Source organism: Pungitius pungitius, chromosome 17, assembly GCF_949316345.1.
Source record: "Pungitius pungitius chromosome 17, fPunPun2.1, whole genome shotgun sequence".
Taxonomy (NCBI): Eukaryota; Metazoa; Chordata; class Actinopteri; order Perciformes; family Gasterosteidae; genus Pungitius; species Pungitius pungitius.
In genome coordinates this window covers 11,599,401-11,626,574 of record NC_084916.1, presented here as the reverse complement: position 1 = coordinate 11,626,574, position 27,174 = coordinate 11,599,401, and the positions used below count along the sequence as shown (strand labels likewise).

General features: G+C 42.6%; 1 protein-coding gene across 1 annotated transcript in view; it reads right to left on the bottom strand.

The window, feature by feature from the left end:
• Positions 1–27,174, bottom strand: part of gabbr2 (gamma-aminobutyric acid (GABA) B receptor, 2) — a 134,131-nt gene that overhangs the window by 4,177 nt on the left and 102,780 nt on the right. Inside the window, exons 14-17 of the mRNA XM_037473636.2 lie at positions 4,776–4,886; positions 2,993–3,217; positions 2,614–2,796; positions 1,921–2,050 (exon numbers count right to left, since the gene is read on the bottom strand). Of these exons, the coding sequence (XP_037329533.2) occupies positions 1,921–2,050; positions 2,614–2,796; positions 2,993–3,217; positions 4,776–4,886 (649 nt within the window). The remainder of the gene's footprint in view (positions 1–1,920; positions 2,051–2,613; positions 2,797–2,992; positions 3,218–4,775; positions 4,887–27,174) is intronic.

The window sequence follows — 27,174 nt, the reverse complement described above, 5'->3', positions numbered from 1 at the left end:
AAAGCAGATGAGGCCGAGCACAGATTATACGCTGGTGATCTTGAAGAAGGCTTAACGGCCTGTGATTTTATTTCCATAATGTCAGATTGATGTTTCTGAGGAGCATCTAATGTGCTGTCTCTCCTCGTCTCATCTCTCTTTCTCCTGCTCTTCGCACAAGATCATTATCGTGTACACTTCAGTAGAAGTAATAGCAAGGTCAGTCTAAAAATGAGATTCTTACTCAGGCAGAGCTTTCCTTTCAAATAAGCCAAGTGACATTTATTTTGGAAGGTGTGTGCGCGCTCCAAAAATCAGTTACCTGTATTTTTCTTCTTTTTTTTTTTACAATCTCCAACTGGTGGCTTTGGGGAATGTATTCGCTCCTTTACCCACCGGATTTGAAATATAACAAATCACAAATTTAGAGAAGACAGATATAGGAACGGTTCTCTTCGGGTACTCCGGCTTCCTCTCACAGTTTTTTACCTGCACATAACACAGCTGAAACCCGAGTGTGTAAGGCAGAGAAAAAGGAGACACAGGAGGAAGCAGAACAAACTAAAAGACAATTAGGAGGCATTTGAGACGTTGCCCTGTGAACGGAGTGACTGACTGCCTTCAGTCTGCATCACCATGAACGCATGAGGAACTTCTCAAACAAGCCTGCTTCCGAACTGCAGAAGGATACCTTCCCAAATTAGGATCTATTCCTTGAGAGGAGCGCTGTTCTGCCGTGTGCATCAAATGAGCTGAAACGGCCTGCTGTTCATCACATCACCATCACCCTGCATCTGTTGAAATGGTGCATTATGCAGAGCCATGCTGCTGGGGGTGTAAGGATTCCCTGATTCAATTTGAGGACGGCGGTTTGATAATGTCACAGATACAGCTGCAGCAGCTCAAACAGCCTGGGCGGACATCGGCGGGGTAAACAACCGAAGCGCCAGAAGAGAGAGATACGACACGTATCTTCTCCGTGCTTCTCTCACCCAATGCTGGCTCACCTTAACTCCCCCTCCTCCCTGGCTCATCACACAGCAAACAACATCCCACAATTATTAGGTGGCTTAACAATGGAGGTGGGAGAGAAGTGTGACTGTAGTACGTGTATAACTTGCTAAGCAGCAGCGGCGGCGGCGTCTGCAGGTACTAATCTCACGACTCGTCCCAGGAAGCGTCACGGACCTGCTGACAGACAAAGTGCTCATGTGCTCCTTCTTCATCTGCAGCTGACAGGAGCTCCAGTGACTGAATGAAAGACGTTCCTTTCGAGCTGCGGCCTCGAAATGAAGCACCAAAATATTGTATGAATGTGCAAACGTAACGGGGTAACTAAGTGAAACAGACAAACATGCTCAGCATCTCATTACAGCTGTACACATTACGTTATAATAAATCACATCAGACTGAATCGCACTAAATTGAGGTGAGACAGGACTGAATTGCATCAGACCGAGCTGCTCATTTTTAGTTCCTTTAGCTCCCGTCTGCATGCGCAGACAGCTGAAATTCAGCCGTCAGAAGCAGCATCAAACAGTCCGGCTGAGCAGCTTCAGTGAGTTAGTGAGGAAGAACGCCGTCTGGCATCAACACACGTAGAAGCGGGTTCTCCGTCGGCAAAGCCGTCGATCAAACGAGCGCCACGGGGGGACTAACTATTCAAGGTGAACCCATCCGACTTCTGTAGTCCTAGACTGAGATCAACCTTTTATGTATAAAGACACATCAGGCTTCATTTAAACATTGTTGTCTTAACATTATGCGACAGAATGTAACAAATAAATACACATGTATGTACTGGATTGTTATTAATAGAACAATGGTATCCAGTATGATATCAGTGTTGGAATTGCTGCATTTTTCTGATGAAATAAATGGAAACGTTCAACAAGTGCTCTCTATCTACTGAATACAATATGCCATGGGGCCAGTTCTCACCTTTACCGTCTGTGAAGTTGCGTATGCTAAGGATGTTGTTGGCATCCGGGTAATGGTTCTGTTTGATGTAGGGAGTTTTCTCTGGGGTGTCTTGCAGCTGCATGGTCACTTCTTCCAGCTCTTTATCCAGCTTTTTAAACAAGAAAACATTAGTTCATGTTTGTTTTTTTAAGCTTGTAAAACAAATGATTAGTAAATCGAGTACATTGTGATCATACACTGAATAGTCATCAATTAAGTGAAGCTAACATAAAAATAACATTACATTACATTATATGCCATTTAGCTGATGCTTTCATCCAAAGCGATGTACAATAAGTGCATTTCCACATAGAGATACAAACTCAGAAGAACAAGTTTAACAAAATTGCTTTTCTGTTTTTTTTGTCACTCAATGTCAGTATAAGTGAGCGTTTTAAGGCGCTGGATTGGAGAGAAACAACTGCATCTAGCTCTGCAATTACAAATATATGAAATTATATTTAAAAATGGACTGGCTTCAGCAGAGGTAGTGAAATGATCATCATGTTCCATCTTCTCTTCTTCTACTTCTGCTCAATTGTTGTTTCTCCATTTAAGTTTAATAAACGTTTTTTTTTTTACCTATTGCATGAAAACCCTCTGCATGGTCGTCTTGTCTTGTAAAATTACAGTAAGTGTAAAAATCAAAGGATTTTATTCTTCAGGTCAGACCTCTGTTATCTTCATACGGAGGCGGTGGTTATCAGTTTGAAGGCCGTCCAGTCGCGAAGTGTTGGCCTGGTTGACGCTCGTGACTGAGGTGGAGGTCTTGGAGTCCTCCTTCTTCTGGTTCTGGGTGAACTTTAACCTGCGGTTCTGGGTGGCTGCGTCGGGGTTGGTCCTCATGGTGATTAACTGGAAGAAGGTTTTGGGGTTTTAGGGAGAGCTTCACTCTGCAATAACGTTTTATGGAGTAGAAAAGCTACACATAACTTTTTTTCAACGTTTTTTCAAGACACGGGACTGGTTTGGCATTCTGGGGAATAATTAAGACCTCTAGATTTTGAGTAACCCAAAACATAACACACACACACACACACACCAAACTGACCTTGGGAACGAAGACAAGACAGAGCGTAATGGTGCTGCAAAAGATGATCACCAGTGCCACAATGCAGAACTGGACATTGGGCTGGTCCCTGGTAAGAAAAGACACTGCGGCACCAATGATGCACATGATGCCCACGTTGTAGACGCTCATCCCGATGTATTTGCTGTCATTGAGAGCAGGGATGCTCACGTTCCTGGTCTCCCATGCCAAGAAACAGCCAAATAACTGTGGGGGGGAAAGAGGATAATAAACATTTGCTTTTCATCAACATGTTTGAGAAGAGGTGAATCAGACTATGGAGTATATTTGAATATCTTTGAACGCTGCTCTTTACCGTTCTTCATTAATGGAGTACTTTTTTTGTAGTATTTCTTCAAATAAATGAATATGTATATATTTTAGTAGGGACCTATATAGTATGCATATAACATTGCACAATGCAATGTATCAAACCCTTTTTATACAACTACTTACCCATTTCCACAGGAATAGTGGGAGTTATAGCAAAGGTCAGTCAAACATCAATGCTAAACTGATATCACAACAATATAAAGGAATCATTTTACATTTGGGAACACATATGTTAAGATGAGAAGATATGCGCTGCTGTTATATGTATCTGTTCAAGCTGCAGCCAGTAACCAGTTAGCTTAGCATAAAGACTGGAAGAATGGCAGAGCAGCTAGCTAGGGTCTGTCCTAAGGTAATAAAATATACATCAGCATCCAGTGGCGGCTGGTGAATTTTATTGTAGGGGGGGCTAAATAAAGATTTTTTTTTTCACATACAAACAAAGCATTCTAGTGCATTCTGACAAAATAATAAAGACAAAATAGAACATTTTCTTACAAAGGCAAATGGGGCCAAGGAAAAAGTTAACTTAATTTATTTGCCTTGTAGAATTTAGTAAGATTACAAATACATCAATAGAAATTGGGAATTATACACAAGTTAACATTCTAACAAGTTAACAGATTTTCGAAGAAAAAAAAGTTTTAACATGAGAGTCAACGGGAGAATGCGTGGGCAATTTTCCACGTCAATGAATTCGCCCCGAGAGAGGCGGGACTCCCAGTTGGTGGGGCGTTGCCCAAATTGCCCCTATACACCATCCGCCCCTGTCAGCATCTATAAAGCTCACTATTTAACACTTTATACAGTGTCTTGTGCGTTGAATTAATACAAAATAAGAGTTTATCTGAATGTACGTCCTTCCTGTATTCGCAGCACCGAGAAATTGCTGAACTTTTCCCTAATCCATATTTATTTATATGTAAACTTGTTTCCTATGTACTTAATATGGTCATCCTCAGGAACACATCGTATTGCATGTCTGTTCGTCCTGAAAGTATTACGTCTCAACAACAGATGGTTATAATGAATAGCACAAGATGGATGCCATTTGGCCTTCAGAGTCCTCTGTGGTTCCTCTTGTGGTTGGTTATTCCTTTAATTCCCCGATAAGCTTTTCTTTCCTTCATTTGAACAGACGGTCTAAATATAGAAGGTGTATAGTCTGTAAAGCCCTTTCAGGCAAATTTGTGATTTGGGCTGAATAAATAAATCTGACTGACTAGCTGGTACAAGTGGTATCTTCCTTCAAGAGCGGTTTTATATGAGCTTGCACCCTAAATCTCATTTGATTGGATAACTTCAGAGTGTAAGTTCATGAGTTATTAAAAATAATTTAGCATTTTTACCAGACTCAGCACATAGTGTAAATGTGTGTTCATGTGCGTGTACACTGTAGGTACATGATCAAACATTGAGCCTCTCCTCTCACCATTAGCAGTCCCTTGTAGGCGTAAACAATACCCAGCCAAATGGTCATGTGGGTGTTCTCACAGTGCTCCAAGAAGGGACGGATGGCTATGTCACGGCCTTGGGGGTCGGCCTGTGGACAATACAAACACACACAGAGGAGGACTATTTAGTGCAAAGGACAGGTGAACAAAGAAAAGTTAAAGTGGACAGTAAGAGTGAAACAGACAGAAAAGAACAGTGATCCAGCTGAAGAAAGAAGGATGTTTACATGTTTACATTTTCTTTTTGGAGGTGTTCTAATTTTCTGGGTCAAGAGCTACACCGTCTTTCCGCTGCTGGTCAGAAAAACGTGTGTCAGTGATCAAACATTCAGGTGTGTAATCAAACTGCATCCAATCACGGCCACTGGGCTTCTCCGAAGTCGGCTGAAGTTAAATTAATCCATGCTTAGGACACTAATGGGCATGACTAATGAAGCTTATTCGTTAATGGGATTTACACCTCGTCTCATTCTTATTTCTCTCTCAGTCTCTTTCACTCTGTCTCTCCATCATGCCCTAGTTCCTCTGTTTCTTTTTATTTCCAATTTCTTTCATAAGAGCTGATGACACATGTGACTTATTGGGTAAATTAGCACCTGAGGTGGATATTAATACGCTAAAACATGTCAACTCTCCTCTCTCTTTTCTCACTCTCGCTGTTCGGCAGCTTTGAAAAGCTTTGCACAAGAGCATTAGTCGGCCCTGCATGGATTCATCTGAGGTCTCACCAACATATCAACACTGAGACACCTGGGGCAAGGCTGGGCATAATGCCCTGCTGCTCGCTAAGTGTGTGTGTGTGTGTCTTCAGGCTTGGTTACAGTAAGACATGGTCCGGCAGATGGTGCTTGTGTGTACTTGTTTACACGCATCTACAGCATAGTCTTCTATTTGCAGATATTCAGTTCAAGAAAAGTCCTTTAAGGAAAGCAAGTTGATGAAGAGATGAAGAAAGGAATAATATGTTCGTCAGTGCATTGTGTGTCTCTCAACATATGATAAATATACACACATACACATCTCTCTTTGGTGGCAAAATCAAATTTCACAGGTCTCTTTGACCCCCACATTCTGCATTCAGGTCCCATTAATGGAAATTACAGCTATTGCTTTCCTCTATGACCTTGGTGGATTTAAATAAGGGGTTCACTATAGAATGATCACTTAAAATGGGAAATTGGTGCTTAAAAAGCTGCAGTGATTCACCCAACAGAAATGAACAGAAAAGTGCCCATACTATATAATTTCTGGATATCATTGAAGTGTTATATTATAGTACAGTGCTCGGGCTTTAATTCCCACGTATTCTGCATTGGAAATGCAACTTTCACACGCCATTACTCATCCTGCTTGCACTTGCTGTCTTCTGCCTCAAAGGGTTACGTATGAAGTGACACCATCACACATTGTTTGTTTAAAGACTCCCGCAATGAGAAGAGAACCGGGCTGGCCAAACCCCCTAAAACTCAGATGTAGATTACATTTTTCCACCATCTGCCGACGATCCTCATGACCGCTGATGTCTCAAAAAAGAAACACGAGGACGGCCTCGGTGGAAGTGAATACGCACATAAAAACAGCCCTCATGGCCTTCCATACTTTTTTTGCAAGAAAAGACTCCAGCCATTTTCAAACATGGAATATAACATTGCTGACTTAATCTGTCCGTTCAGGTGCTAACTTTTTTTTATCCACCAAAAATCTTCAAAGGGTCCGCCTCTATTCCACTGAACAGCTTTACTGCATCATCTGCATCTTTGTCACTTCTGTTCACGTTTTTTTGCTGAGCACTCAGAAAAAAGATTCAGACGACAATGTTTCAAGACGTCTCGCTTGTTGCGTATTATTTAGTTGATTCAACGTGAGAGGCAGATTCTGCATCAGCGCTCTTTCAGAAGTCACAGCTCTGAGTAAACTTGTGTCACTAATAACAGAATGATAAGACAAAATGAGATATAATGCACATTAGACCCGGGACTCTATCGCAGAGCAGACATCGCAGATTGGAGGGAAGCTGTCTGGGGAGTTGCTAGGCAACAAGGCTGTAGGCAGCATGTGGCTGCAAAGCGGTTGTGATGGTGGCAAAAGTGGTAGTTCACTGTAATTTCTCACAGCATTAACCCTCTAACAGGATCACTCTGGGAGGCCCCAGTACAGGCACATTGTCTATGGACAGATGGAGCTGGATGAGGGGAGGAAAGACGGGGAAGGATATGGTTTATCTTTCCATCAATGGTTAGTATGGATGGAAAGATAGCTCGATGCATGGAGAGATAAGATAAATATATGCTGGGGGGGGGGGTTCTTTTAGCATATGTGTGGGTATGTGTCTATATGAGCTATTTGCACTATACTAGCAATTAAAGCAGAACCCTTCCGCAACGGTGAAAGAACAAGAGAGAAAGAAGAGAGAGAGCTGCTAACAAAATATATGTACAGTATTTTGGGTGGACTTTGTGGCAGCAATTTATGTTGTAGTATTGTGACTGTGAAGGAAAATGGAAATCATACAAAACGTTCTACAATACACAATTGTCCCCAAGAAAACAAATCCTCAAATGAGTGCGTTGTGATTAGATCATTGAGATCATGATCATTGAGATCATGAGCGGGGCTGTTTGAAACCTCTCTGAGCACACGGAGCCGTGTCGGCGTTTTGAATGTCAGCGCGTGGCGTGCTGTTCTGCCGATGCCGTTGGGTACCAGCCCCACCAACTGTTCCCCCGGGCACAGAGACAGGGAGAGAAACCCACAGCCAGTGCCGACTGATTTCACGCAGACACCGACACATTATCCCGTGTGGCCACAACTGTTTTCATACGTTCAGATACTGACATTTGTTTTGCATCAGTCGTGTGTCATTCTCAGCATGCTTACGCTGTCCGGGTGTAAACACTGTTATTGGGAGGAGATCCAAGAATTACATTTTTGGTTCATGCTCTCGAACACTGGGGAAGTAAGGATAAGCTCCTGCAGGAACATTCATATAAATGTTGAGGCATTTAAGTTATGAATGTAGGGAAGTAAAAAAGCCAGGATGAGAGATTTAAGTGACGGGGGGAGAAAGAAAAACCAGGAGCACAGAGGGCAAAGAGATAGGAAGATAAAAGGAAATCATAGCATTCAAATGACTTTTAACAAGCCTCCTATAAAATTCTAAACAACATAAATGGCCTTTAGACCGGCAGATAGGAGAAGTGCATGCTGGGGAATTTGCTCAGCTGGCTCGTAATGCTAAAAAGGAAAAAGGAGTTCACACCCAGTTAGGAGTTATTTTCTTGTTGGCTCCACATGACGTAACAATTACTGTAAACGCCCAGCCACAACACAGATGGCAACCTAATTTCAGAATTTAATGACATAGTTTTCCCCTTGATCATGCATATGGTTGCCTGGAAAATATGGAACTATATTTGTTGGATTTTCTTTAAAAAAACAACAACAACCTAATTCTCTGGTCAAATTCATATTCTCTCTATTTGTCCTATTTTGCTGTCACTGTATATTCTCAATAGACACTGCTGTTCAAAAATGGCTGCCAGCAACAACGCTGTTGACAAAATGTTGCTTTTTACTTTGCAAACACAGAAAATGAAAGCCAATAATAGAATGTTAAACCGTGCAAATGGAGAGTTGTGGCGTGTGTGCCGCCTGCCAAAAAGCTTCAGGACTTTTGGAAAGAAAGCTGAAACGCTTTACTTTGAAGGCCCCCCCATTTGGCAAGTATACACAAAGACATTTAATACATGGTTAATACTAACACTATAATGTAGTTGTGCACAGGAAAATGTATTTGCCAGAAACAATAATTCTTCCTGAGGGCTCCCGTAATTGGGGACTGCTGTTAAAAAACACTAATGAATGACTAGAATATAGTAAACCCTGTTATTGTAATAATGTAAAATATCTCTTTATTGAAAGACACTGAACATTAATAAACACTCAACATGTTTTTATATATTTATACAACTACAAGTTATAGAAAGTTGGTATGATTAAGTTCAAGTTTGTGAATGTTCCGCATCAGCTGCTTCTCATCCGCTTCAATAAATAGACTCTAATGTGTTTGAAACCAGTGAGGCCTCCCAGTTTGATATGCTCGTTCTTCCCACTGAGGTGATGGGATTATTAAAGGAGCTTTTCCGTGTTCCTGATGCTGATAAGTGTGCTATGCCAGTAAAGCACCTGATTCACTTAATGAGGCTCACAACTTGACGACGAGATGACGAACACGAGGGCAAAAATACATCAGATGACTCATAACCATCACACAGCAGGTTCTGAAAAGTTCTGGCTAATTAAAATCTGCAAACAACAACTTTCCAAGTAGGCTGACATTGTTTATCTTATCAATATTTAGCTTTCCGGAGAGTGAACATATTCCCACGTGTCCAGTTTTATAATGAAAATTATTCAATATTCTATTAATTTTTGTTGTTAAAAATAGACATTCTCAAGCTGTTTTTTTATTTGAAACAAGTTTCTATCGATTACATTAAACCAATTGCTTGCTATTAATTATTGTTTGCTCCACTGATCACATAATACAGAGGGTTTGGAGATGTTACGAAGAAGGATACTCTGCACATTGACACTGCCCAAAGAAAAACCATGTAGCTCCAAATATTGTGAAATACTTTCAGATAAACAGATCGCCAAAGTGTTCCATTATGTGTTGCAAAAACTCTCTTCCACAAAAGCCCTGTTAAAAAAATATCGAGAAAAAAAGATTGAGAGCACACAGAGTCGATGCATAAGGACACATGGCGAACAAAGCTGCCTTCTGGAGTTGGAGTGGGGCTCTGCCAGTGAGAACAGGTTGTAAAAAGAGAGGCAGAGGGGTGGGAGAGAAGGAGCTGGGGGAGCGAGCGAGGCAGGTTAGAGGTGGGGCGCCCCCCCGCCCCCCACGGCCGAGGCTGACCTACATGCAGCAGGACCACGGTGGCAGCTCAGCAAGACGTCGCCCAAGACCCCCCCAAGCCACCTCTCTGCCGTGTACGTAAACACCATCTAACTGTACGTGTGTGTGTGTGTGTGTGTGTGCTTATGGGAGGGAGCTGGTGTGCGTCACACCGGATGGGAGACCAGGATATTCTACCAGAGTGCATCTTCACAGATGAAATTCTGGTTCGCTTATGAGAGAGAGGTACCGGCGAGGAGAAACCAACAAAATCACACTATGTTTTGTGCCAGATTCACACATACTCGTTCAAATCATCATCATCTTTAATCTTCATATAACTGCAGAATCCCCTTTAGGAGTCTCCTCCCCCTCCTCGCGTCTTGCTCACTAATTATGATAAAATGATGTCTGTATTGAAATATTTCTGCTTATTTTCTTGCTTGAGCGTCAACCCCCATTTCTTCTTGTGTCCATATAAGAACGTAATCCCATTTGAGGACTAATCCTTCTGATGGTCCCATGGCCCAGTGACCTTCTAACCACCACTGGGCCAAATTTCTTTCTGTTACCCTCCTCTCTGCACAGAACTGGCGCAATCATGTTTTGACAAATGACTAGTTCCTTGTTTTCCTTCCTTACTTACTAAAGACTGGAAACAAACTGGAGCTAGAAGAAAATATGTGTACTGCAGAGTGTTTTATTGACTGTGCTACTGAGACGGTCACCCCCCCCCGATTGGCAGGAAGTAGTTACCAGAATCATCTTCATTGCGCATATGAGCTTCATCCTCCCACCACCGGTACGTTGAAATACACATGCAATGCAAGGGTAATCCATCAAAGCCTTGATGACATTTTAAGAGAATAAAACATTAAAGAGGTCAAGTTTTCAAGTTGGCAGGTAAAAGGTGAAGAAAGACCAAAAAAATGGTGCACTACAACTTCAAAGGAAGATATTTCAAAGCAAGTAAAGAGGAGACTATTAGCACCTCCACACACATTTAAATGGAATATGAAGGAAACACACACACACACACACACACACACACACACACACACACACACACACACACACACACACACACACACACACACACACACACACACACACACACACACACACACACACACACTTGGACAGTAGATAAGTGCTCAAAAACAGACTTATGCATTCTGAGAAAATTACACTATAATGCAACAATAAATACTAAAAACTCAATAAAATATGCATACAGTGACATCCACACACACACATATTGGTGCAGTTGCCTGTGCCTCTGAGGGGAGCTGCCTTAACTGATTTATTAAAAGCTAAACGCGTCATTAGTGTAAGCGGCTAACCCTGAACACTGGGCTCATTACCATATGCAAATGGTGCGGTGCGGCCCGACAGTCTGCCAGATTGCGAGCTAAGGCTTTTGCTAACATGGGCTCCGACGGCTTTTACCGCTGCTATTTTTACGCACCTCTCTGTCATAACGCTAGCTTTCACCAAAGCACCCATCTGCGCGCCTTGTAGCTCAGGGCTGCATGTTGGGTGCAACCGCCTAATGCCATTGTTGTCATAGTTGCAGACGAGGTGGGTGTATCATTACGGAAGTGCTACCGCGCTGGGGGATCGGGTACGTTTGTTGGGAGTTAGAAATGCCAGATACGTCGGAGTACTGTGAATGATATCTGCATACTCTACTATTTTCCAATCCCCTTCATTTGCACCAAATACTGACTGACGATGAGCCCAAACTGGTCATAATGCCCTCTGTCTATTGCTGTGATAACACCTTGTTCATACAAATGCATTTAGTTGCGTTCCTAACCACAGTTTACAAGGTTCAGTTTGAACACGCGCTAGCATTATAATTTACCTTCATCCAACACTATGCTCCAGAGTCAGAATCTGCAGCTGTAGCACCCTCTTTGACACCTCGGTGCCATTATTTATCTGAGGGACTATAATCAGGACAACACACACACACACACACACACGCACACGCACACGCACACGCACACGCACACACGCACACGCACACACGCACACACACACACACACACACACACACACACACTTCTGTGCTCTCCATAAAAATTGCATGAATTTTATTTTAATAGAAATTTCCCCATATATAATCCACTCTGGTTTCTGATTGCTGGGCTGAGGGTTACATTCGCTGATGACCTTTTCCTTCTTCCTATTTCATCATTCTACTTGTGACACTCTGCTTTAAACTCATTCTCATTCCCTTTTCTCCTCAAGGCGGTAATTTCCGATTTGGTTCAATACCAGAACGGCCTTTGGTGACATTGCCCTTTATTGCGAACCAGTCGGAGTAATTACGAACCATCACACGCAGAAATACAAGCCCAGCATCATTATGTGAGTAATAACTTTCATTTTACCCGCTTCACAACATTTCCCATCATCCTTTCTCAAACAAATGAGTGCCAGAAACTGACTTTACTGTCAAGAAATAATTTGCATGGTTCTCTATTTATTATTATTCTCCGCCTGTTTACACTGTCTGATACAAGACCATCCCATTATATCATATAATATCTTCCTCGAGAACTGAGAATGATCTGCCATGTTAAACATGAAATCGAACAGGCAGACGTACAGTATTTAAAACCGCCCCCAGCAATATAATATATAATAGTGAATTAATTTGTTTGCCAATAATTTCTGCTGCAGTACCTACTAAAACAAAATGGGCCATTGATTGAAGACAAATGCAGAATATAAATTGTATTTTAGCTCGGTTTATTTCATTAATTTTTCTTACCCTTAATGCAGAGGGAGGACATTAACTGATGAAACCCCCGGATGTAGGCACAGCCCAGCCACATTATGCGGAAACATGCTGTCGTCATAGTGATTCGATTACACGCGTTGCATGTGGGTACCAATAAGAATCTCTGTTCTTCCAGTAGAGGGAAACCATACTCTCCTCTTTAGAGGGATCGGTCTTTCTATGCCCCTATCCCTCCCTTCGTACCTGCAAATCAAGAGTATTATTTGAGTCCTTCGAGGCCTCAAGTTGCCAGGAGCCGTGTGTCGTGGTGGCTCGTTTGGATCTGTTATTCACAAGCGAACCAAAGTGCACAATACTGTGTCTCTAAGTACTGCCTTCCCATGGGAGTAGAAGGCAATATCCATACTGACTGCAGTGTTTACTCTTGCTCTACGAAGTTGTGTGTCTTTGATTCAGGCCGGCCCTTCTGGAGGGCTCATAAACTTTTCTTTTTCATTATATAACTCGGTCCTCCTCACTTCTCTACTTCTCACTCTACACCAGCGTCATCCACCTCATCACGCATCTCCCTCCCCCTCGATCCAAAGCTTCGTTCTATTTTTCTTCTTTTCACTGTATTTCTTTTATCCTCCTCTTTCAATTATCCTCGTCAATGGTGAATGATAAATCTGTTATCATTTACTACAAGTTAAATCGGGAAGAACGCTCCTTTGGGTAAGTAATTGTGAAACACGTGACAGGACTGTATCCTGACATTATGTAATGACACAATTACTGTAAAGACCACGCCACAACACGTGGAGTCTCTTCTGTCCCACTTATTTAAGGGACACTGAAGACAGCACTTTTCTGCAGTGCCAGCTTCATAAGCTCAAGTGTGTGTGATGTATGGAGGCCGACAGGAGCAGACAGCAAAATAGATCTGCTCTTCTCCACAGACCAGTCAGCTGGCCTCAGGATCCAGGTATTTGGAGGACTACACCACAAAAATGTCTAATTACTGTACACGTATCTGCTGGAATAAGTTATCTCATCTCAACACGCGTGAAGAGCCCAACCTCACGTGCACCCTTATGTGCTCATTTGCTTCAATAAAAGGTCTTTCAGCAGCTGGAAGGACCGTAAACCTATTTTAATCATTTCCTCTAGTAGTTTTTCCTCTTATTTAAAGAGGACTTTTCTCCTTTCTCAGTATGTAACTCCATGTTTTTCTCAAATCATTTTTCCATGGTCTTTTCATTACACCTCCTGCTCCTTCAGTGACTCCGTCTGCATTCTCTTTTGTGTCCCATAAATCTTTCCACTCTCAATTTCTCTAATTTTCCCTCTCGGTTAGCCACATGTTTCACAAGTTCCCTTTGCTTTTCATATTTTGCTCTTTAATACGCTGACTTTTCAATTCCTGCCGTGGCTGTCCTCTCTCAATCCTTTCTATTCCCTGGACCCAATCCTTTGCCTGCTGGGTCCGGCCTCTCGCTCGACCTTAGGGAGAGACCTAATGAAGCAGAAATGCAGCAGTGCTCTGCAGGAGCTCCATGATGCGCTGGGAGAGCCGGAAGGAAGGAAGCGCGCACACACACATACACCACACAAATGTGGGCACACATGCAAACATGCACAATCAGGCGCAGCTGCAAAGGCGCAATTGCAAACAAACTCCCAAAGGCCCGCGCGCACGTGTCGGGGGCAAGTAGTGGCAAGAACGTGGCCAGTTTGCCACACTGAGGGCAGGGAGGAGCGAGTTATATGATAGGGGGCATCAATGGCAGCCTGCAGGAGTTGACACAATGAGTTCAACGCCTTTGGCTAAATATGACCGCCTTGCCAACACTTTGTGGTCACTCTGTGGTACACACACACACACACACACACGTCCACGCAAGCACAGATGACTCAGATGCTCCCAGGGGTATCTCTCCACCTAGCTGAAGCTTGGCTCTGACAAACACAACACCTTATGGTTTGCTATTGGTGCCCAAGGAGGAACAGCAACACAGACACCATCCTAATTCCATCCCTTTATTATCTCCAGCAGCACACACCCCCACACACACACATGCAGGACGTCTTAATTCATTTTACATACAACACAAAAGAATAGATATGAGAGAGCATGTTTAATCACCAGTGCGTGTGCGGTACAGACTGAGCCACAGCTCTCTGCTACATCGTCAACATGCGAGAAATCCGTAGAGGCTTAACGGTCAATTACGCCAACTTTCAACGGCCTCCACCAGGGCAGCAGCCAGTCACACCACAGAAGGATGCACCCAGCCAATCGCAGCGCTCGGGGGTAAATAGTTAATGAGCCTTGAGTAAAGCATGAAAATACCACGTTGAGTAGAAGACTATGTATAATGGCATCTTTTGTATTACATATATTAATCTATATTATTTTGCAAAAAAGCCAATGCATTGTAGATGATGTAACAGATATACTTTACCCCGATAAAGCCTGGAAATGAAATTACAAAAAAATGTTTACTGTTTTCATCTGTCATGTGTAACACACGCACACATACACACCTCAATGGTGAATACGCACAAACGCACACACTTGTTTTCATCCAATTTCATCCCATTGCACCACCAATCTAATATATTTGTGCTGTGGCTTTCGATGGGGGCCTTCCCTCAGCTCCAGTTAAAAGGCTAAAACAATGCCAAGAACGTGTCTATTGATTAAGAGAGTTCAAAGCAAGAGACAAACGTTTTTTGGACAAACAGTTGCTGATTGTGTTCCCATTTTAGCAAGAACATATGCCTTTCACAGCAGTGGGCTGGACACTGCTCAGACTACAAGTGAAACTGGGCTCAGTCTTAGTCAACTGAGTCATCGGTAGCACTCCAAGATGTTTTCAATGCATTAAATCAGCAGACATTCTGAATATCTTATGAACACAAACTACTTTCATTTCATATCCCACCTTGTGGTTTGCATGGAACATTTTCTCTTTAATATGCTGTCTCTCGTTGTGGTTGTTTTTTTGCTGCTTGATATGTAGACTGAACTTGATTTGTAAAAGTCAGCCAAACCGATCGTCAGTGGCCCGCGTTCGGTCGAAGTGGGCAGTATCCGGCCCGAACCTGAAATGAGTTTGACACCCCTGCTATACAGCATCAGCCAATCAAATAGGCAATAGACAATTACGGAGTGAGAAAGAGAGAGAGAGGAAGGAAGAGAGAAAGAGGACCTCAGCAAAGCCGAGTAATAGCTTCTCTCAGATGCCACGTGGAGCTGGCAGTGCGACAGAGAGATTAGTATTTTCGTCAGATGGTCAGATGGTGGTTGTTTTCGGGACTCAGCTGGTAGAGTTCGACCATCGGGATCATCACCAGATGCTGCCACGTCCTCCCCGGGCACGGACCCGCCATTGGAGGGCACTGCAGGGTTGGCACATTCCCCAGCATGCTAGGTTGTGAATGGAAACATTTGAAAACCCAGGGAACACAATATTTTGGCCTCTTTTCACCTGGAAAGATGGTGCCAGATTTAAATCCTATCCGAGTTAATCTGAATGAAGACGTGAGAAAGAGGAAATATAGGAAGGAACAAAACAAAATACATCTGGAATAGCGCATTGAGAAGAAAGGAAGTATTATCACAGGGAAGAAAAAGGCAGGACGACTGTTTGCATGTGTTCTTGAATTCATTTAGTCCAAAATGTAGTTTAAGATTGGAGTTTCTATTCTAGTTGAGGCCGATTAATTAAAAAAGCCTTGTTAATTACACCCGGCTACCGCAGACAGATGAGCCCTGTGATGCGTTGTCAGTCCCTCTCTGTCATGCTCACCTCAGCTCCTCTGGCATTGTCCTACTTTTTTTCCTACTCTTCCTCTAGTAAATGTATACATCTGGGAGATAAGTTGACTTTGCATACAAAAATCATCAGACCTACTTTTCCCTCTGCCTATGATATGCAGCATTGTCACAGAGTGACTTTTACAATACCCAGAAGGAATGCACCAGCAATGTGCGAGGTTTAACGCAAATTATATTATTTCTTTACTACATTATATATGCTGCGAGAGGCATGATGCAAAATACATATGGGTTAGTCGGGACTGCGCTGCAACACAATCTAATACTCCCTTGCTGCCACTTCTCATTTCTTTCTTTTTATAGGTGTAATGAAGAACAGCGAATACACCTCTTCCCCTCTCTCTTGCTCTCGGTCTCGTCTCTCCATTTCTCTGCCACCTCATCGATTCCCCCAATGCAATCAGGCTCTTGAGGCTACGTGAATCTCATTCGGAGGACATGGCAGCACGTTCAGGCTGAGCACAAATCGATAGCAGTATGTCTTGAGATGGAATGCAAAGTGTAAAAGTATTTATATATTGAGAATCTCTGTCTGTATTCATATTTACAAACACGCTACAAATCAAACTTAGGGTTAGATTCATGTGATCTGTCAGGTAAGAATAATGATTGTGCCTTTGATTAGCCTGAAGAGAGTCATTACACATGTAATTTGTACCTGCATGTTATGTAATTGGGTATTTCCTCATTAGAGAAAGATGTTTTAAAGGTAAACAGATTGTGTACATTAAATGAGACAGATAGATGAGGTAAAAGATGAAGTGCAGTTTATTCATGGCCACTTGCAGCCTGACACCTCACTGCAGATACTGCACTCTCTATATGAAAAATGCTGCACTACTGTTATGGCTATTTTGAAACTGCAGGGCAACTCGTTCCATCACTCATTCATACACATACACACACGCACACACACACACGCATGCGGGTGTCAGAGAGATCCCATTAATGATGGTCGATCTTTCTACGTAGTCAGAAAGCGGCTTCTATATGCTACAATCGCCGTGAACAACACTAACTCATATTTACGTCTTGGCATCAGATTACATCACAGCAAAGAACACTGTGTCACGCACAAAACCATCCACCTGGATCACAGAGACACAAGAGGAGGCCTGCAAAATGAAAGACAGGTGGATAAATGCACGAATGCAAATCACACGCAGAGATTTCGGGAGGGGGAGTAAGGCAGTCGTTGCTGCGCAGTGTGTCAATCAGGTTAATTAGTGGACAGGTGGCTGGCAGTGACGTTGGGTAGGTGTGGATGTGGGGAGGCCTGTCGGAAAGATAACGACACCTCATCTATAAATATAATGCACATAAGTAATGCATCCACATGGGCGGGTTATAAGCGAATGTGTGCACACACACACACACACACACACACACACAAAACCAACTTGCAATCAGCATCCCTGCACAGATCTCCTCACTGTTATCTAACCACCTCACAGCTATTTTCTCTTTGTCTCTGCACCATCACCTTTTCTTGCTCTCCCTCTATTCCTCTTGGCTCCTAACAACTCTTCTGCATCGCTGCGCTCTCACTCTCTCACAGTGACACATCTCACCATTCAAATCTCACGCAGAGAGCGCCTGCCTCGCTGCAGCTGATAATGTGCAATGCGCCACAGAGAGGGAATCAGACGATTTAACACAGAAATAGAGCAGTTAAGACATGACAGGCCATTTATCATTAAGGACTGTAATTTACAGCTAGTTCTGGGCCTGGATAGTTTACATAATCATCAACATGCTTTAATTCTATTACATTGTGACAAGCAGAGAGGTAAAAAAAAGCCTTTAGGCTAATATTATAGCATTAAGCAATGTTAAATGACACATGCTAACAAAGATTGCTTGATTTCTAACGGATGGTTTTGGCAACAAGAGAGAGGTATTGATGGCTTAACAACTTAAACTTCGAGGTTGTATCCTACTTTCCCCCTTTATTTTTTATTTAAAGCTTTAATAGCAATAACGTAAACAATATTGATACTAAAACTACAGAGATGACAATGTATGTCTTCAAAAGAAATGGCAAATGAGAAAAAGATGCTTGCTAAGATCAAATCCAATCTCACCGTGCCCCACGCGCAGTGCTCCAAAAAAAAAAAAAACTCTTCTAGGCTCTTTGAAGAGTTGACTTTGGAAATCACATGACAAAAATCCACAGGTTAGAAGAAGAGGAATGAAGGGTTTGAACAGAGGAGAACTTCTTACGCACACCAACACCCAACGCATTACTCTGATGGGTCAGAACATCTCTCTCACCACATCACAGTCACATGAGAGACTGGCAGGTTATTTACTACGTACACTATATGGAATGAAGGCTGAGTGGAATCCTAAACCCCTCTGGGTTACGAGTCGGGCATTTTGCAATGGTATGAAATCCCAACGTGTGAAAATTGTGGCCAATGCTGACGGCCTGGATTGAATTTAACAGCTGCTCATATAAACTGCACACACAGCATGACTCTTTCTTTCTGGTCTTGCTGCCATCAATCATATGATTGAACATTTCCAATGCCTCCATTATCAGTAAAGTCAACTAAGTGACGCTTCTTCTGGGATATTTCTTACACAGCGGGCTTTCCATGCACACGCATAACATGCCAACACGGCATTAACTTGAACACAAGTAATCACAAAAACACAACGCCGCTTTGTTTCATCCGACTCCAAGGAGTTTGAGGCGGGAACGGGGCTGGCACGGTGCCAGTTATTGTTGCAGCGGCGTTGGGTTTAATTATCTGACCTTCCCGTAGAATGGGCTCACAGGCTCCCCGCCGATGGCAAGTGCTAATCAATGTCACCCTCGGCTGTGTGATGATAGGTAGCCACGGCACCCCTTATTCTCCCATCACTCCCCCTTTTCTCACTACGTCTCTCATCACACATATTCTACTCCACCTCCCCGAACGGCTCTATTTTAGTATTTTCTGGAATGCTCGCAGTCTCCCTTTTTAGCCTCTTCCTCCGTTTCACAAGCATCTCTTCCCGTGCCGTATCTTCACCTTTCTTCTTCTTTCACTCTCCTCTCGTTTTCTACCTCTGTCACTGCCCTTCTATCTTCAGCCCTCTGTGCTGTTAGTTAGTTAGTTACAGTCTGCAGTGGGCCGAAGGCTCAAGGTCTTGTGTAAAATAACTCTTCCACTTAGCTGAATGTATTTGTATTCCTGGGCTCATGGTGCTGAGGCAGCGCCGGTACTTTGTTCAAGCAGTGGCAAAGTGCTCTCATCTCCCCATCACTGGGCGACCTTGGTGGTCTCCTACACCTGACTCCACGGAGCGTTGTATGTAGGTTCAGTGTCTTTAAATCCGGGCGTGCATGTGTGAAACTGTGTGGTACCGGTGATTAACCTTCATTTCATTGACCCCGCCCCTCGCACAGAGTTATCGAGGCGCCAAAGTCTCCTCGTCCTTGAGGTGAACACAGCTTTGCAGAGGGCTGTGCAGCGATGATGAATTGTTGCCGCATGCAACAGCTTGTGGGCGCGCGTGAAAAGAAATTAGGGATGAAAGTAAATTAAATCAATGCCAGTGATCGTGCATCACATAGCAGCAAATCTTTTCAGGGATCAGTCACTCTGGTTTGTCGTTATAGCATATTCTTGCTGGACCGTACACCACCCCAGACAACACTAGGCTCATGCAATGTGTGTTGAAAATAATAATTTGCTACATGAAATTAAACAAGTCATGATCAATTTATAATACTGTAGGCAGAAAAAGGACAAAAAAAGAAAATACATTTCTATTAAAGGCAAATAATTCACAATAGCTGTGTACCTTTTACCTACCAAAGTTTTCTTAAGTCAAAGAAACAAATTTGTGCCAAATCAGTCGTTACCACATCAATTTCTGGATGTTGAAAAGAAAAATCTTCCACCCTGTTCGCTCCTTGGCAGCCGTACTTTCAACTTGGCCGAGTGCTGCATGGCAAGTCAGCAAAGGTCAAATAGTATTGTTGCCACAACACTAATGAAAACGATTTTTTTCTATCTTGTTTCACGGCGTCATGAAGAGCGGTGATTAGCAGTAAGGATTGTGGTAGGTTGTCTTTCCCAATTAGAAAAGACATTCAAAACACACAAGTACCTGTGAAGGTACCAGGGTTTACAATGAATGGCTCGGATTAAAAAATAAATTTTATCATAGTAGCTCATATAATAAAATACAAAAATAATTTTGTTCTTAATAAAGCTGAGTGTTTTTGCTTTTCTGGGTATCGATGGCTTTCTCAAGCATCAAGGACACTGGTTTTGTATCACATTACCGTGAAATCAAAGAAGCACTTAATCCGTTTCATACACTAATCCAAATCTAAAAATGTCATCAAAACGAGTTTTTCCACCAACCAAATGTTATGTTTATCCTTAGCAAAAAGGTTGAATGAAACAAATCTTTTTCTGTCCGTCTGTCTGTCTTTCAGGGCTATATTTTAGCCTACTGAACCACGATGTCCTTAGTAAACTATTAGCTGTAAGATACCCCCAGTGTTACAGCATTATACGTGTGCAAATACATATTAGTACTACTTTATGTTTAAAAGAAGGTTCAATTATAATAGTTAAAACAAATCCTTAATGAACCACACGCTTTTTCATTGAAATGCACCTGATGGGAATAAGTTCAATGGGTATTTGTTTGGGGTTGCAGACATAAACTTTTTCTTAAACGGCTCTCTGAATTCCAACAAGCTTAATTATGGTCAAATGGATGGATGTGCTGAGCAATTGCGGGAAACATTTCTGTTTAAGCGTACCTCATCATCACCTCACGGCCTTTGGGACCACAGTCAACAGCAGCGGCGGCATCATTATCTCCACCGCCAAATACGGATCCATCGCCATCATCCATCGCTGCATCACTATCCCGAGTCTCAAACTAATCGTGTCTCTGCCACGGGGGCAGATGAGAGAAAGCTGCCTTTATCTTAAATGTGTGTGTGAGCGCGCGTGTCAGCGGCTGAGCCTTAATGGAATCCCCAGGGCGGCTAGCTGGGCACAAGAGGAGGAACAATGATGGATGTGTCTGGTCACTGATGGAGGGTGTGGTATGAAAGAGAGGCCGAGAGAAGAGAGTAAAAGACTGAATGACCAGAAGAAAGAAAAGTGGGGGTTCGGGGGCAGGAGGTAAAATAGAGAAGAGAGGAAGTCAGACCTAGATGACATTGTACTTACGCAAACAGGATGAAGGTGAGGAAGCTGCGTAGCAGGGCAAAGTGTGTTTGACTTAGCTCACAGTCTGATATTACATTGGCTAGATTAAAGTGGTACATTTTTAACAATTGAATAAACAAACACAAACTAATAAATGTCCTACTAGCATACAGTACAATATCCAGTGTCCTCTCACAGAATAGCCTGGAAAAAGCCTTAGCTGTGGATGCTGTAAGTCTTGACACTGCTTTTCATTTGGAAGACTTCTAATTGGTCAATTGCATAGCCCTCATGCTCAATCAGCTGTTGCCTAGCAACTGCTGTTCGGGGCATCGGTAGGACAGAAGCAGCAAAAGTGCTGGGCAAAAGTAAGGAGGAGACCAAAAAGAGAGGTTTTGTTAATGGTGAGGGTCGGGGGCAATTTAGTGTGTGTTTAGTGTGAGAGAAAGAGAAAAAAAAGATATACGGGTAAAGGAGTAAAGGGGGGGGGGGGGGGGGGGGGGGAGAGGTAACACATTACATACAGATGGAGATAAAGTGAAAGGAGGTAAGTATTGCCACACAATCCCATTTTCAACTGATTCACTTGAACAGGCTCAGCCATGCACAGCCACATGTCCAATTTACCAGCCAGAGTGTCAACAAACGCTCCCTCCGAAGCGCTCCTTGAAGTGTTTTCCTGCACGATTCACTGATAACGCTGTCAGCTCACCCGTGCTGTACAATACGGTCGTCCCTTAGCTAGACAAATACCGCTGTATTGCCAAAGCAAAACATCGACGATTCATATTTTAGAATATTTATATAATATTATAGTAATAATATAGATTATATAATATTCATATTTTAGATTTATATTTTATTTTTCCATAGAAAATGATGAAATGTCCTGTGTAAAGTGAAAGCTGCGTTGACTTGGTTGGATGTGCAGGCAACCTGCATCATTCCCTCCCATAATAGATGGCGGCATAAGTCTTTGGAAAAAAACACAACAAACATGAAAATGCTTTCAAACGTTTTAACAGCTTTAAAACACCGAGGTGTTAAAGCATTGAAGAGGTCAAATCACTGACTGTGAGTTAAGTGCAACTAAATCCAACTGTAAATACAGAACCATTGGAGGCAGGCCTGCCCGGACTTTGATTAAGTAGATATTCGGTCTAGCGTTAAATATGCCTCTCACGTTTTCATTTCAATAGTCTGTATTGAACTGACTTGAAACACAAGCACAACTTGCATCTGATGTGTTCGCTCAATCATAATGAGGTAAAACTTGACAATTCCACATTTCCGGAGCCGGGTACCAGCTGTTGGCTGAGTCAGTGCCTGCAACCAAAATGTGTCTCTCTCTTAGATTATGCAGCTAACTGCTGTTAAGAAAATTATTTCAGGTCTCCTCATACCCTCCGCATCTTGAATTCTGTCTGACCCAGATGTTATTTAGCTGGAGCTTTCCATCGCACAAGTTTGTTATAGAATCATTTATTGACATTTGTCATATTGTTTTTTTTGTGTCCAGACTATTAAAAAAACTTTGATTTGACACTGACTTTTTTTAAATAGTTATTTTCCTCCTCTACTGTCTTCTCTCCCATAGATGGGGATTTAACACATGCGTGTAACACATCTTGCTTCTTGCTTCTATTTTCGTCAGTTCACAGCGCAGCGTTCTTCACGAGGGTTGAGGTTTTAGCCCTTTCAGGTGGAGGAAAGCCGTGACTCCTTGTGATGGTCGGGGCACGTAAAAATGGGCGAGACTATAAACAGAAGCGAATACCCCCCGAGGTAACACCTGTGACACACTTACCTGTGCCAGCGTCAGAGGCACCATGCTGCTCTGTTCCCACCACAAAGGTAAAGTATAACTCAGTGGCTCAGAAGAATTACCAGAGTTGTGTATGTGTGTCTCTAACTTGGTTAGGTTGTGATAATGAGGTGGTTACAAGAGGTCATATCAGCAAGAGGGTTTTTTTCTTTCTTTTTTTTTTTTTTACAACTGAGCCTGCTCTGATGGAGGTCTCTTGATTACGAGAGGGTTATCAACAATTCAGCTGTCTACAGTAGAGCAACATCTGTTTAATTCACCACAACACTGAACTTGATGCAATCTAATAATGCAACTCATGCAGCGCCAGTTACAGACGAGACAATCTCTCAGATCCTCGTGCAACCACGCAAATTACAATGAGTATGTTAACTCTAAGTGTCTTTCTCTTTTGTTGTCTTCCATCTCTCCTTCACAGATGGTCGATGAGAAATGGCCTAGGTGGGTGGTGGTTATCCCTTAATGACCCAGTTTGTTTTAAAAGGGGATTGATCTCAAACAGTGCTTTACTCGACGCTAACAAAGAAGCCTCAACGCTAATTTTAGCAGCATCTTAGCACTACTTTTAGAGCTGCATGGAGGGTGTTTCATCATTTCCAATTCATGTCACATCTTTGGCTTTGTCATCGGGAATATAATTACTCATGTTTAAATTTGTTTCTAATCCAAATCCGACCTTGTTTAATCTACCTGAATATGAAGTATAATGTAGGAGAATGGGGAGAATGAAAAGTATGTTTTCCATTCAACAACATCCATGTTTTATTTCTAAAAGAATATCATTTTGAGAGCCTATCATGTTTCCTTGTTTCTGCAATGCAGGCTGATGGTGAAACAAGAGCATCATGTCCTTCAGATGGCATTCACACGATCAACAGCTGACTGAGACTGCAGTGGAAGACCTGTGTGAGAGCGCGGAGGGAGGGGGAGCAACACCACTGTGGGAAGGTGAGTGCGTATGTGTGAGCGTGCGTGTGTGGGTGCAAATCTGCAGTATTCAAAAGGTTCTTACAGGGGTGGAGGCATTTCTTTGTGAAATAGAATTTACATTAATGTGGATTATTTTTAAAGCATTTTCATTTTTAATGAATGTCGCTCACCTTTTGTATAGAGCATCGATAGTTGAGTGTACAAGAGGCACATTCCCACTCACAAATACAGACAAGGGCTTGTTAAACTGCGTCATCATTGCGTGGTTGGAAAAATTGAAAACGGGTTATTTACAAACATCCGTGTACTTGCACGATACACCAAAATCTGATATTGACGAATGATGCCGTGTTGGAGGAAAAATTGGTCAATGTCAATTGCCAGACTGTGTTAAAAATGTTTATGTTTGGAATTGTCAGGGTTTTCCCTTGAGCACATAAATACACCCACCTCCAAATGATTTGTAAAACCATAATTTCAACTTCAAAACGTGACAGAATGTCACTCAATGAATCGACTGCAAGGCAAAAAATATGACTGTCGAAAAAAAATGAATCCTCAAACACAAGCACAATCAATACGCACAGCGGCAATGTGCGGATTTGTCCATGGTGTAAAAAAAAAACTGGTACGGTTGTTTGATTTGATCCCAAACATCTGTACATGCAGACTGCGTGGCTGATCACAACCCGCGTACAATCCAAGCGGATGACACTCACTGTCAGCCACAGTTATCTGTCTGGCTTCTCGCTTCCTTTTGGCCACACTTTCCTCTTTCCCCAACTCACACCACCAAAACACAGACCGGGCTGGAGCCGGAGACACGGCGGGGTGTCGATCCCTTCCTTTGAAGACACAACATGGAATTGGAAAATGAATTGAGGAAGAGATGGCAAATTGAGAGAAAAATTACATTTTGAGGGGAAAATGGAGGGAGAGGGAAATGGAGAGCAAAAGGAAAACGAAATAGAAATGGTTGAGGTCGGCCTGAGACTACTCTTGTCAGCTCTCATGGGGTATGAGCTCGCCAAATTGGGAGGAGCAAGACACGAGCAGGATGTATGGAATAACACAATGTTTGTAAAGAAGAAGAAACCTGGACCACAGGAATTAAATTAATAGTTGAGAAAGATGGAGAGACCGTTAAAGTAACCAACTAGGTAAGCAAAATAAAGTGGAATAAGTAAAATACGGGGGATTAAATATGAGAAAGAAGATGGATCGAAGAGATGGGAAGAGAAAGATTTTTCTCACATCCAAGCTTAAGTTATGAATAACTCAACAATCCTATTTTTAGTCAATGGCAAAATAAATTATTAAATACAATGTTGTTTTCCTCTTTTAAGGAATAAATTTAATAACAACATTCTTTCCCCTATCTTTTGAAAATGGTGTACGTAAATATTATGAGCCCAGATGGTGTTTCACAGTGTATCATTAAGTGAAATAGCATCCTGGTGTGGTTTCACGTCATCAGTAAACAGCTCACTACAAAATGAGGCATCATTGTACCTTCAAGGAATAGTTTCACAATACATGCAAGTAGTGAGTTGATTTTCTCCAGCAGTGATATTGTGTTGGGACAGATGCGATTGTCAAAGCACAAGGATAGAACTCCCCCTCCCCGTCTCTCTCTCTCTCACACACACACACACACACACACACACACACACACACACACACACACACACACACACACACACACACACACACACACACACACACACACACACACACACACACACACACACACACACACACACACACACACACACACACACACACACACACGCACGCACGCACACACGTCTTTACTGCGGAACGGTGGGGATGACACAGGTAGAGAAGCAATGGGAAATCAAACCAAACTTCTACATGGAAATACACACGCATGATGTGCTTCAACATCCTGTCAGTCTTTGTTAATCTACCAGTCCGGTCCATGCATTTCCACATGTTTAAAAACCTTTCTACATCCTAAAGTGGGTGCCCCCTAACTTTTGTCTCATGGATCAACAGTACAGCTCTCAGCGTTATTGATGTCAGAACCCATGGTCGTTGCCATGGTGATGCCACACTGCAAAATAAGCCAGCCTGCCCGCCAATGCTTGCAGCAGCTTCAAAGCTGGGAAAAAAAACCGACAGAGACAGGGTGGAGGGGAGGGACAAGAGGACTGACTAGAGTGGCGGGGTCTGCGGCAGGATCCACTAGAATGCTAATCAACCTCTCGACAGTTTGTCCTTCATTATGCAGGAGACAAAACCTAGGACAACAAAAGAGGACAGACATACGTTCAAAAGCAGAGTGTGGGCACATGCACGCCACACGTAAACAGGCTGAGACTAACAATTCAAGGTCATACGCATGAATACACAAGTGTATATCATGTATCTCACAACAGTCCACACACATGCACATACTTCAATAGACGTGTGTGCATTGACACTGCAACATGTGTACGGCGGGGCTTAATCTGATGGCAACCAGCGGCCCGCCTCGCTGCCGGGAAGTCAACGACATTAACAAATGCTTAATTATTAACGAGCCACCAAAAGGATCAAGTTTCTCACTACAGCAAAACATCTTTAACAGCCTTCCCATGAAGTTGCCGGTACAGCAAGAGTTATTCATGCTCTCAGGGAAAAAAGGACACGGATATGTAGAATATTCTCTCTGCGGTTAGGGTTCAGCGTATAAAGTATAAAGAATCTGTGTGGAAGCGAAGCTGCAAATATCATTTTTGGCCAAGTTGCTTAGAATCTTATCACCATTTTTAATTGAATTCAGCATATAATATTACGTTTTATGTTCAGTGCATGTTGAAGTGCAGATCAGAGGCCAGGCTTAGTTTGAAGGGGTTGGGTGCAATGTCAAAGTCAAGGTTTCATCTGCAAACTGTAATTAAAATAAGACTATGGGGTCACTCTGTTCTCGTTTTATACATAGTCTCAAAGCTTCAACTCCCCATATGATCTCTG